Source organism: Xenopus laevis, chromosome 9_10S, assembly GCF_017654675.1.
Source record: "Xenopus laevis strain J_2021 chromosome 9_10S, Xenopus_laevis_v10.1, whole genome shotgun sequence".
Lineage (NCBI taxonomy): Eukaryota > Metazoa > Chordata > Amphibia > Anura > Pipidae > Xenopus > Xenopus laevis.
In genome coordinates, this window is record NC_054388.1 from 86,343,003 (window position 1) to 86,355,085 (window position 12,083).

General features: G+C 35.6%; 1 protein-coding gene across 7 annotated transcripts in view; it reads left to right on the plus strand.

Annotated features, from left to right (window-relative positions):
• clec16a.S (C-type lectin domain family 16 member A S homeolog) overlaps positions 1 to 12,083 on the plus strand; it is a 130,061-nt gene that overhangs the window by 58,112 nt on the left and 59,866 nt on the right. For all 7 annotated transcript variants that reach the window (XM_041579129.1, XM_041579130.1, XM_041579131.1 and 4 more), the window contains one exon: positions 3,591 to 3,711. In XM_041579129.1, the coding sequence (XP_041435063.1) occupies positions 3,591 to 3,711 (121 nt within the window). The remainder of the gene's footprint in view (positions 1 to 3,590; positions 3,712 to 12,083) is intronic.

Genomic DNA, 12,083 nt, shown 5'->3' on the forward strand with positions numbered 1-12,083 from the left:
TGCCTTTTAATGACACATAGGGTAGAATTGGAAAAGAAGGAAAAACAAATCCTAGTGTTGCGGGAAAGGTTGTAATGGGCGCTGCAACAAATATTTTTAAATATTATTACTGAAAATACTTAGCATCTCGAAACTTTTTTAGGATGTTCAGAAAGTAATTGGCACCAAATTTATGTTGTAAGCTTTATTTTAATCTTTCTTTTAGCACTGTCTGATAATACCATTTTTTATAAGAAATGACAGCACCATATTTACAAGAAGTGATATCAATGAAACAAATTCTCAGACTGGAGCCCCAGAGGATACCAATCTCCCGATGTAGCTTCATGGAGTCCACTTTTTTTGGAGAAGTAGCTTTACATGATTTGCAATCCCATAGAACTTTCCTACTGAATTCTCTATTGGATAATAGGCTGCTCTCAACTTAAAGGGCACAGTTAATAAAAAGAGTATGCTAGTGAAACTCAAGAAACATGCTGCATGGCTGCTATTATTGCTTTAAATAGTGTGCTGGCTTGTTTTCAAGCACTAGTAGGAAGTTATGGACAACCTGTAATGCTTCCTGTTTGAAAACCAATCTAGTATAAGGAGCAGCTGTTTAAAATGCCTTACTGTGTACCATGGCCTTTATATAGCTATGCTACAGATATGAGATCTGGAAAACCCATTATCCTGAAAGCTCAAAATTACATGAAGGCCATCTCCCATAGACTCTATTTTAATCAAATAAGGAAATTTAATATATATATATATATATATATATATATATATATATATATATATATATATCCTTTTTTCACTGTAATAATGAAGCAGTACCTTGTACTTGATCACAAAGATATAATTAAGATATGATTAATTGTTACTGGGGGCAAAACAAGCCTATTGGGTTTAATTAATGTTTAAATGATGTTTTGGTAGATATATATGCTTCGATATATGCATCTGAAACAAAATACTCTGTTTGGAATTCAATTTTGGTGTCTGGAGTTTTATAAATATTCCAGAAACAGTAGACCAAACAGTAGAATGCATGTTCTGTTTTCTGTTCTGTTTTTAACAATAGCCAAAGGCACTCTGCAAAGGTTTAATTTATCTATAAATTAGGGCTGTACCGAATGCAGAATTTTTTTTGGGATTTGGCTAAGATTTGGCCTTTTTCAGCAAGAATCAGATTCGGCAAATCCCAGTGCCTGGTCAAATCGAATCCAAAAAAAATTACATGATTTTTTTGTCTCACAAAAGTCAATAACTTTTTAGAGGTTCTCTTTCCCCATTTGTTTCACTTATTTACATATGCAAATTAGTTTGGATTTGGTTCGGGATCGGGCTGAATCTTTCTCAAAGGATTCAACATTTGACTAAATCCTAAAATAGTTGATTTGGTGCATCCCAACTATAAATTACTAAATAAAATGTATATCTAGCCTGTGTGTTAGAGGGCTAAAAAAAAGACAGAACAGCTGATTCCCTCCTTCCCAGATGGATGCTTTCTTCTATAGACCGCATACATAGCAATAGTGCTTTAGTATATGTATGGTATTTGAGCGCGTACCCTCCATTCATCAGAAGGAAGAGAAATGCTGGTTTGGGGACAGAAGTAGTTGCTGGCTTGTGATCAGGCCATGCAGGTGAAAATAATTTCTGAGAATATGTGAAGAAAGCTCATTCTTAGAAATGGTTTTCCAAGATTAGCATTCTTGGAAGACAATCTATATGTAATACGGTTGCACTTTTTGCTGCTGAGCAACAAACACTTTTTTGATGAAAATCTGCAAAGCAGGAGCAGTGCATGATATATAGTGAATAAAGTACCCCCTCTTGTAAATTATAAGGATATTATAAGTTACCGAGGAGTTTCATGACCATATAAAAACACGAGGCCGAAGGTCATGGAACTCCGAGGTAACTTCTAATATCCTCATAATTTGCAACTGGGGGTACTTTATTTATTATAATACACAAATCTCAGTGAGTCATGTGACAGAAATGACATCAGAACTCACCGTTTATAACTGATGACATCAGAAGGATATAATTTACAAGATATTCATAGCTTTTGTGTATTATATAAACATAATATAGCACCAAGGGCGCTTCCATAACGAGGCCGCTTGAGAATCTTGCCTCAGGCGGCAAAATGTGGGTCAGTCAAGGGGCGGCATTTGGACTGTTGCAGGAAGAAAAGAAACTTGCTTGGCAATTTTGGCAAATGTAAATATGCGCTGCGAGCCAGCACATAATGCGCTTGCACCTTCATCTTCCAGTCAGTTCCCTCCTACTGGCTGCTGCCTGGCTGCCGCCCCTGGCCCTGACTTGCCCGCTGGGATGTGTGGAGTGCGGTGCCAGTCTAGGGCAGCAGGTCTGTGTGAGGCAGAGTTTATTCACAAAAAGAACCAGGTACTGTACTGTACTTGCATAACAAATATTTGGAATAAATAATATAATAGTTGTACTGCCTGTCTGTCTTTTATTTGAATTCTCCACTGCCATTCCACTGTGCGTGTCATCAAAAAGCCAGTATTTATAATTAGTCTGCTCAAGTGCCCTCAATGCCTGTTACTGTGTAAACAAATTACCATACCAAAATAAAATTGTTGACAATTAATAAATAATAGTGGCTTAAGTTACCTCTTGCCGTCACCACCTCAGACCAGGCGAAGTGCAATAGAGTAGATAGAAAATAATTCAACTATTTTTGAAGATCCTCCTAAGTCCCAAAAAACGCTGGCGTCTTTTACATTTGTTGAGGTACCCTCCTCCCCCCTACATTTCCTATATATGGTACCTAAACTATACACTGGGCACATGTGTAGGGCAATATAAGACCTCTATTTTATTTAATGAATGTTTCCCAGGCTTGTGTAGTGTAATGTAGTTTATAAGACATAGTATGTGGGGGCGTGGCATGGGGGGCATTGCCATCCTTTCGCCTCAGGCAGCAGAAAGGCCAGAATCACCCCTGTATAGCACCTTCCAAAAGTGTTCAGATCATTGACCACTTCAATTTAGTAAATAACAAATTGTACACGAACAAATAATTCTCTGGGAGAATCCTTATTTCAAAGAACTGAATCTCAAATGTTACGTCACAATAAAATAAAGCAATCAAACATGCTATTCGTGTAAGTTGTCCTTTAGCTCCCTTAGTATTTTCTAGAGCAAATTTTTGCAGCTGTAGTAATTGCTCCTATTCTCCAAATCAATCATTTAGAGAGAGAAACATGTTGAGATCTTATAAGTATTGTAAATTGCGGCGAGACATTTCATTTAGTTGCATATAACACAAGTGCTTTTTGTATTGTTACAATACAACTTTTATATTTTGCATTTTCACATGTCACATGAATTTGCTCCAGTACACTGATGCGAGTTGCAGCTTGCTTTGCGTTGTCTGTTGTTTATAATATTATTGTAACAATGTTTTGCTACAAACTTTTTGCTTATTGTGTAAGATAACAATTGAACATTTATGATACAGCATATACTATAATATGTATGTTTAATGCTTTCTAAACCACATTTGCAAAACTCATCCCTAAAGAGACTTCCGTGACCGACTATTTTAATTTGGTTTCTCTGTTCTGCAGGCTATACGTGTCTTTTTTATGCTAAGGTCACTGTCATTACAATTACGGAAGGAATTAGAAACCCAGTTACCATTGACAAGGGAAGAGGATCTCATAAAGATAGACGATGTTTTAGACTTAAGTAAGTATTATGCCAATGTCATGTGTAAATGTTTAATGATAATATTAAAATCCATTTGAAGGTGGCGGGTGAGCAGAGCTGGAGAAGAGATCAACCCGCACCCGCTCACCACCTACGTAAATAATCCTGCGTAAACCCAAGGGTATCAGGTCGGCCCGCACATCACTAGTTTCCATTAGTCTTTCTGTATTGCTTTCTGTACAGTGAAAATATATTCTTCCAGCAAGAGAAAAAACTCTCAAACGATAATAAAATATCAAATGCATGTAAAATTTTTATTTTTAATAGATTTCAGAAGCAAATATACATACTGTATGTATCCTAATTCAGTTTTTGAATACCGTTTTTGAACAGTTTCCAAATTATTTATATAGTGCCCCATATTATTGATTGTTGACATAAAGCTGATCTCTTATTAAATTTATTAGAGACATTTATAAAATGAAACAAGCACTAGAATGGTGTTGGGCTTAAAAACTAAACAAAAGGTTCTAAGAATTTGTAATATTGTAGTTGCTAGTCTGGTTGTATATATTGAAAATCACACAGTAGTGAGGGGTTTTATTTATTCTAAATCACGACTATGCTCTTTCTTTTGTTTCCGTTCAGATATTTGAATTTTTTTTTTTTGATATATATATATATATATATATATATATATACATTTTGAGTTGTCAAGATTTTGCAATTTTAATTTGGTTCTTTAGGCAATTTTTGTACACTTTAGAGCAATGCTCAACTGGCAAGTGTTTTGTCTTCTAAATGCTTACATTATTACATGTATATTGATTGATGCCATACATCAAAGCTCTGCAACTCAATGCTCTCAATTAGGTAAATGCAAAGAGTTGTGAATCTGGAAAAAACATGGCAATGCAAGGTACAAAGTACAAAAAAAGGTGCACTTTGAATACAACTTGTTTTCCAAAGAACTTCACATATGTATTGGCTCCCCTTGATTCTGTTTAGTTACAAAAGAGAAGTTTTCTTCAAACTGTGTTTCTTCAAACTGGGTCATAATTAGAAAGCTTAATTGTAGAGACAAATTTTATCATAGCCTTTATTATTAATTTCCATTGCACCTACAAAGGAATTCCTCTGTGCTAAGCACAAATCAGTTGCAGATTATTCACCACTGATTGAAGAAACATATTTTCAGAGGGGAAATTCAGTTTTTGCTTCATCATTTGCTTTTTTTAACATAGGATTTTTCAATTACAGTGAGCCAATGATCATCACTGTGTTAATTCTTATTGTTGGACACTAGTGCATCTGCCTATCATGAGATGCTAAGTTGGTCTTTACTTCACACTAGGCTGAAACTGTATATGTAAATGTACAGGGCCTTTGTTGGCTTCTGCACAAGCTTTAGTGCCTACCATTTCTACAGGGTGTTTATGATTTAAATGATTTATGATTAGGGGGAAATATAATAAGTCTGTAATGGTAAAAACAGTCGCAATGTGTAGATTTATGCCTCTGCATGAATATATTTTTGCGCACCCAGAAACTGTAAAGATTGCGAATTTTAATGTTTGTGAGTGTCCGCAGTGTATGTAATAAAACATCTCACTGAAAAAGTTATGATTTGCGCCAAAAGATTACACCACCTTCAAGCATGTCTTAAATGGGCTCAATCAAAATTTGTGATGCAATAAAAGACTAATGAAAAATAAGACATTGCAAAATTCTAATTTTTGTTGTTATTATAACAAATTTGTATTAAAGGAGAAGGAAAGCTACCGTGGCAGTTTTTTGCCAATAGATTAGACACAATAGTGTAAGATAGAATGCTGTAGAATGCTTTACCATACCTGAGTAAACAGCTCTAGAAGCTCTCTGTTTGTTTAGGATAGCAGTTGCCATATAAGCTTGGTTTGACATCACTTACTGCGTGCTCACTCATAGCTTACAGCAGGGATGGGAGGAGGGAGAGAGGAGCAAACTGAGCATGCTCAAGCCCTGGAGGTTTTAGCTGAGAACAGGAAGTCTGATACAGAAGTCCATGTGTACACAATAGAAGGAAAGAAATGCAGTGTTTCTTTGGACAGAGGCTTCTGAGCAGCATTACTTTGAGGGTTTACTGGGGTATTTATATAGACCTTTCTGATAAAGTTTACTTTTTAACCTTTCCTTCTCCTTTAACATTCAATTTTTATTACATTCCCCACATAGACTATTATAATATAAAGCCACATACCTTAAATGTTACCATTTATAATTATGGACAATTTTTAACAGTTATACAAAATAATGTTTACCCTCTGACATTAGGCATCTACCAGTTGTGTTATGTGTTCTTATCACTTGCTTAATTTGTGTTTGAATCCTAAGTATGTAGTTTTCGTAGTCCACTGAGCTCTGTGGCACTGCAAAAACATACACGTCGCCATGCACTGCCATGGATAAGCTTAGAAGAAACAGGAGTTGGCACTTAACCTTTAATGATGGTTCCACACATAAATAAAGCCCTAGATATTTTAACCACAATGTATCTGAGGGTTTTCAAAACTTTTTTTTCTCATTCAAAATAGCAGAGGTAGTATTCAGGGATTGTGCAGCTTCAGAAAACCATAACTCAAATGTGTTTCAGTTCACATTAGTCAGGGACTGATCAATATAAATTTTTTACTTTGCCTTAACACCTGCAAAACACAGAAAGATTCTTACAACAAACAATGAAAGAAGAGACAATAGTTAATGTTAGAAAACATTTTCTTTCGATAAAATGTAGTTTTTATATCAAGTCCATATTGGGGTTTTTAGTTTTTTTCTAGAATTACTTTCTTTTTAAGGTTATTGAGTAATATGCTGAAATCAGGAAATCTCCATTCCGTTAAAAGTTGCTACTGATCAATTTGAATTGATTACAGATTGCCAGTCAGAATCACTTAACAGACTTTTTTTTCTGACAGCTCCCTTAATATGAATTTACTGGCAGCATGTCTGTTGATAATTTAATACAGTGTGGTATAGCGTTTACTGAAACAGATTAAGTCAAGTAAATTGATTACAAAAATCTAGATTTATTTGAAACATCACACTGTAATTTTACTTTCTGTAAACAGCTTTAGTCTTGCATGTGTTCCCATGTGTATCCATTGTTTATATTAGATTTTCTTGTACCATGCATCTTATACTGTATTCAAAGATTACTTTTTTTGATTACTTTTTTTGAATAGAAAACAGAAAAGTAAGGGGGATGCCTCAAAAATCTCTGAACCTCTCGGTGCCTCTCACTTAAAATGTTAAACAACTGAAACAAGAGCTAATGCTTTGAAAGAAACTTTTTGTACCCTTAGTGGATTAATTAGATCTGTCTCCATGGGGAATGCTCATTCACCCAGTCCTATCTTAAATCCATCCCAAAATTATTTTATTGGCTCACACCTTGTTATATTTAGGCCTAGTCTGATCTTATTTATTAAAGGAGAACTAAACCCTTTATGGTGATAAGTCCCCACTCACCCTGCTCCACTGGCCCCACTCCCTGCCTCCCCCCTGCACAGTCTTACCCCTGAATTCTGTCCCCTCTAGAAATAGTGACTGCACATGCAGAGTGAGTGTAGCGGTAATCGGTAATCTTTGTGTCTTCTTCCTCCCCTTCGGCAATTTCCGTCTCTTTCGGCGCATTTGCAGTTGATGCGAACAGGAACATTGCTCCAATTGCACATGCACCAATATGCCACTCATTTCATGAAGATTACCGTAGATAGAAGATGGCACCCGTGAGTCCCTCTGCGCTCACTCTGCATGTGCGGTTACTATTTCTAGACAGAATTCAGGGGTAAGACTGTGCAGGGGGGAGGCAGGGACGGAGCCAGTGGAGGGGGCCACTGGGGACTTATCACCATGGGGGGTTTAGTTCTCCTTTAAAGGCCTTGAATCTCCAAAATAAAAAATGTGAAAAAACAACTCTAATGCAGTGGAATCACATGATTATATCCTTCATTTCCACCTAAAACCTAGTGAGTTTTTCATTTGAAAAACATAATTGTGCAGAAAAAAAGAACTTATGTTTTCTGCAATCAATTAATAAAACAATAATAAATATTCACTTGATGGGATCTGTTAAACGGCTCTGTCCAGAAATTAAATTATTAAAATTTTTAAAAATGATTTACTTTTTCTCTGTAACAATAAAACAGTACCTTGTACTTGATCCAAACTAAGATATAATTAATTCGTATTGGAAGCAAAACCAGCCTATTGGGTTTATTTAATGTTTATATGATTTTCTAGTAGACTTAAGGTATGAACATCCAAATTATGGAAAAAACCATAATACCTGGAAAACCCCAGGTCCCGAGCATTCTGAATAACATGTCCCATGCCTTGGTTTTCCCCTGTTTTTGGTAATAAAGCCAATTATACCAGGCTTCTTTAAACCTAGGTATGGTATTGTTACAGATTCCTGTGCTATACTTTATTTTAATTATGTGTAAGTTTAAAATCAGAAGTCTTTAAATACAGAGCATGTACCTGAACATGTTAAAACTGTATAAACATACCATGAATTTAAGTACATCTCTTTAATGCTAAAAAGATTCTTTTGATGGAGTTTAATTGCTATAGTTAACAGAACAGTTCTATAAACAGCTTTAATGAAGAGAAGTACTAGAGTAAGGCCTTTTTAATTGTTTAAGGTCAAACATATTAATATGGATTAAATGATTCTGCAAAACTAAACATTTTATGCTTGTATACTGTGTGAATGATTCTTTGGTTATCAGTAGGAACATCTGCAAACCACAATGTGTTAGATATTGTATTTATGTGATTATACCTATATTAAGAAAAAGCAAAAACTTTATTTCTGTCAATGGAGAACTAAAGCTCAAAAAACACTTGTGCGTTTCTAAACTCCCATGTGGTTTTCACAGCTGAATACCTCTGCTTAGTGCCATTCATGTTCTTTCTTTGCCACAGCGAGGTTTTTAAAGCATGGCACTAAAAACCTGCCAAGCTGTTTATTTTTTGTCAGGGAAAATAAAAAATGGTTGCCAACAGGCCAAGGTATTTGGATGCGGAAAGTCACAATTGAGTTCCTAAACTCCCGCATGATACCAGGGTTACTCAGTGTATTACAGCTTTATATTCTAAGATCTCCTCAAGGTAGACTTTACAGGCACACTAAAAAGAAAATAAAGAGCCATATTAAAGTCCACAAACAATTGGGAGAATTAGGAGAGCATACATATTCAGAATTCCTGCTTCAAAGTGCTTTATTGCTGACTAATAAACACACAACATGTTTCGCTAAGCGTAACACAGGAAGGAATGTATTGACCTTTAAAACACACCCTTCTTAAGTCCCAACCCTTACTGCCCAGGTAAAAGGTCAAACCATATTATCCGAAAATCCAGCACATTCAGAGAAAAGAAGTCCTAATTCTAACGTGATTTGTACAATACAATGGACATATTGTGCAAAGAAGTCCAAATTCCAAGTGTCCCCGTGTTATCAGATTGTAACATCACCAAGTCCAATCTGTATAAAAAATAGTGTTTCACAAACTCACTGATAAGGCACCTGGGTACTGCGCACGAGGTGCCTACCTGGCACATTGAAATGAATAATATAATAACAGAAGCAATTTGACATTGTCTAGTAGTAGTGCTACAAGGGCAATTAAGTACTTTACCATTAAGTTTCCTTTAGAATAATTTCTGTATCCACAACTACCTTTAAGATATAATATACATTTCACCAGCAATTAGGTATTCTTACCATTACTTTCAATTCATCTATGTAGCTGCTGTTTTCTATGTTCAAGACCTGAAATAAGGAAAAGGTATAATTAGCATCATAGATATGGTTTTAAGCTCCAGTAATCATTTAGTCCATACGGTATTACATTTTTTGATGCATTTACCTTCAATTTGAATTAGTTTTTTCTGCCTGTCACCACCTCCCCTATCCAGTGTTGCATCTTACAAGACACACCATTTAAGCTGCATGGGGTTGTGTTTGCGTTTTGAAAAGTGTGTGTCTTTTTCTTAAAGGGGAACTATCTTGAAACTTTAATATACGCTTCAGTATACTGAATAAGTTTTCTAAATATAATAAATTAAAAATTCTGTACCGTTTCTGAAATAATCAAGTTCATCTTCACTATTCCTCCCTCAGCATCTGTTTCTCTTCATTCTGTCTTCATTCAGGAGTTTGGTGTCAGATATTCATTGACAGTTAGATCCAATATATCTTGTAGGGGGGCTCCCTTTGCCTAGAAGATATATTAGAGCTCACTCTATCAAAATCACCAGAAATCCTGTCTCTCTACATGCAAGATTTGTGTAAAAGGCAGTTATTTTGTTAGCTTTTGTTTGTACTGAAATCCGTTATTTGACTGAGCTCTAATGTATCTGCTTGGAAAGGAAGCCCCCCCTATAGAATATATTAGATCTATCAATGACTATGACACCCCACTCCTGAATGAAGACCGACAAAGATGCTGAGAGAGGGATAGTGAACATAACTTGATTATTTCAGAAACAATGCAGAATATTTAATTGATTGTATTTGGGAAGCTTCTTATTTCAGTATGATGAAGCTTATATTAAATTTTAATTTTTGCGACAGTTTCCATTTAAAATTTCTTATGTTACCCCTGGATGTTCCTGGATCCTGGTTTTAATCTTCCTTTTAGTTTGTCCAACATAGCCCAGGCAACACAGGCATTTTAATAGATACACTACATGTGTTTAATTATTATTATTATTATATATCATTTTTAAGGTTATTCTCATAACCTTTCGCTGGGTGATTAATGATAGCACCTTTGGTAATAGAGGAGCAACAGTTACACCCTAAACATGGAAAAGTCCATCCGTGCTACCAGGTTGACAAATTAAGACTCTAGGAGGGAAATGTAATAAAATTCACAAAGAGAACAAATTTGCACACAAATAAGAATTAAAATGTTTATGCCGCAATGTAATATTCTGCATTCAAATTGTATTGCATTGCGAATCTTAATTGCGCATTGAACACTTTTACAAAGTGTTTAAGGGTGTTGTAAACGTAATAACGTTTTCATTAAAGGAGAAGGAAAGGTCTTTTAACTTGGGGGCAAAAGTTAGGCATTCCCAAGTGATCGCATGTACTTGCCTGAAACCACGTGTTGGTGCTCCTATCAAGAAAACTGCAAGGGCCCAGGATTCTTCCAGCGAGCCCCACCGAACAATCATGTTGTGTCTTCTTCTTTCTTCAAATTTCCCAGGACAGATGCATGCGCAGTAGAACGAAATAGTCAACTGTTTCGGTACTACTGCGCATGTGCAGCCGCGAGAAAGAAGAAGCCAGAAGATGATCACTCCGTGGTGCCTAACTTTTGGCACCCCCAAGCTAAAAGACCTTTCCTTCTCCTTTAAGAAGTTTTATTGCATACACGATGCACTGTCACAAACTATAAAATTTGCAGTCGCATGAGAGGCAAAGGATTTGCGTAGGCAGAAATGTTCTCAATGATTGCAAATTAATTGCAAATGTTTTTTCAATTAGCGACCTATTTTCCATTCGATTATAGATGTAGTGCACCCTTGCTCTTTGTGTGAGACCTGTTATCCAGCATGCTCGAGGTTTTCTGGTTTTTATAATTTGGATTTACATACTTTGATTCTACTTAAAAAATTATATAAACATTAATTAAACCCAATAGGATTGTTTTGCCTCCAATAAGGATAACTTATATCTTAGTTGGGATCAAGTCTAAGGTACCGTTTTATTACAGAGAAAAAGGAAATCGTTTTTAAAAAATTTAATTATTTTATTAAAATGTAGTCAATGAAAACATGGCCTTCCCATAATTTGGAGCTTTCTGGAAAACGGATCTCATGCCGGTGCTATAAAACATTGCATTGTACTTTTTACGCCTCTACAAACAAATATGAAGTCCTGAGAAAACATTTGAAAAGTAACCATGTTGTAAAACAGTAGACTAATGTTGCGCACGACTGCAGATAGACAAACTTTTATTTTACTCATCACAATCCTCTATCCTTTGACGTATGGGGCTATTTTAGTTTCTTGCTTACTGGAAATGCCATTTTCCTTTTCCTATACACTGTCACATTTCCTTAATTGCTTTATAAGGTAAACAAAACGGCAGTATTCCTTGCACTTTTCAGGACATTATGTAACTGGTTCCTACGTATTGATTTGTTGATTGGTACCTGTCTGCAGTAAGTTTTTATCCTTCAGTAATTCTCACTGATGTCATTTTAATGCACATTCCTGTAAAACTTTGAGGCTGTTGCGTTTCAGTCAGTCTAAAAGTGCCCAAAATTGCCCCTGAAAGTACCAATTCTGAAACCAATACCTGAAGCACCAGTTCTGAAACTTTATAGTCTTTAAATGCTCTAGTGAGCAT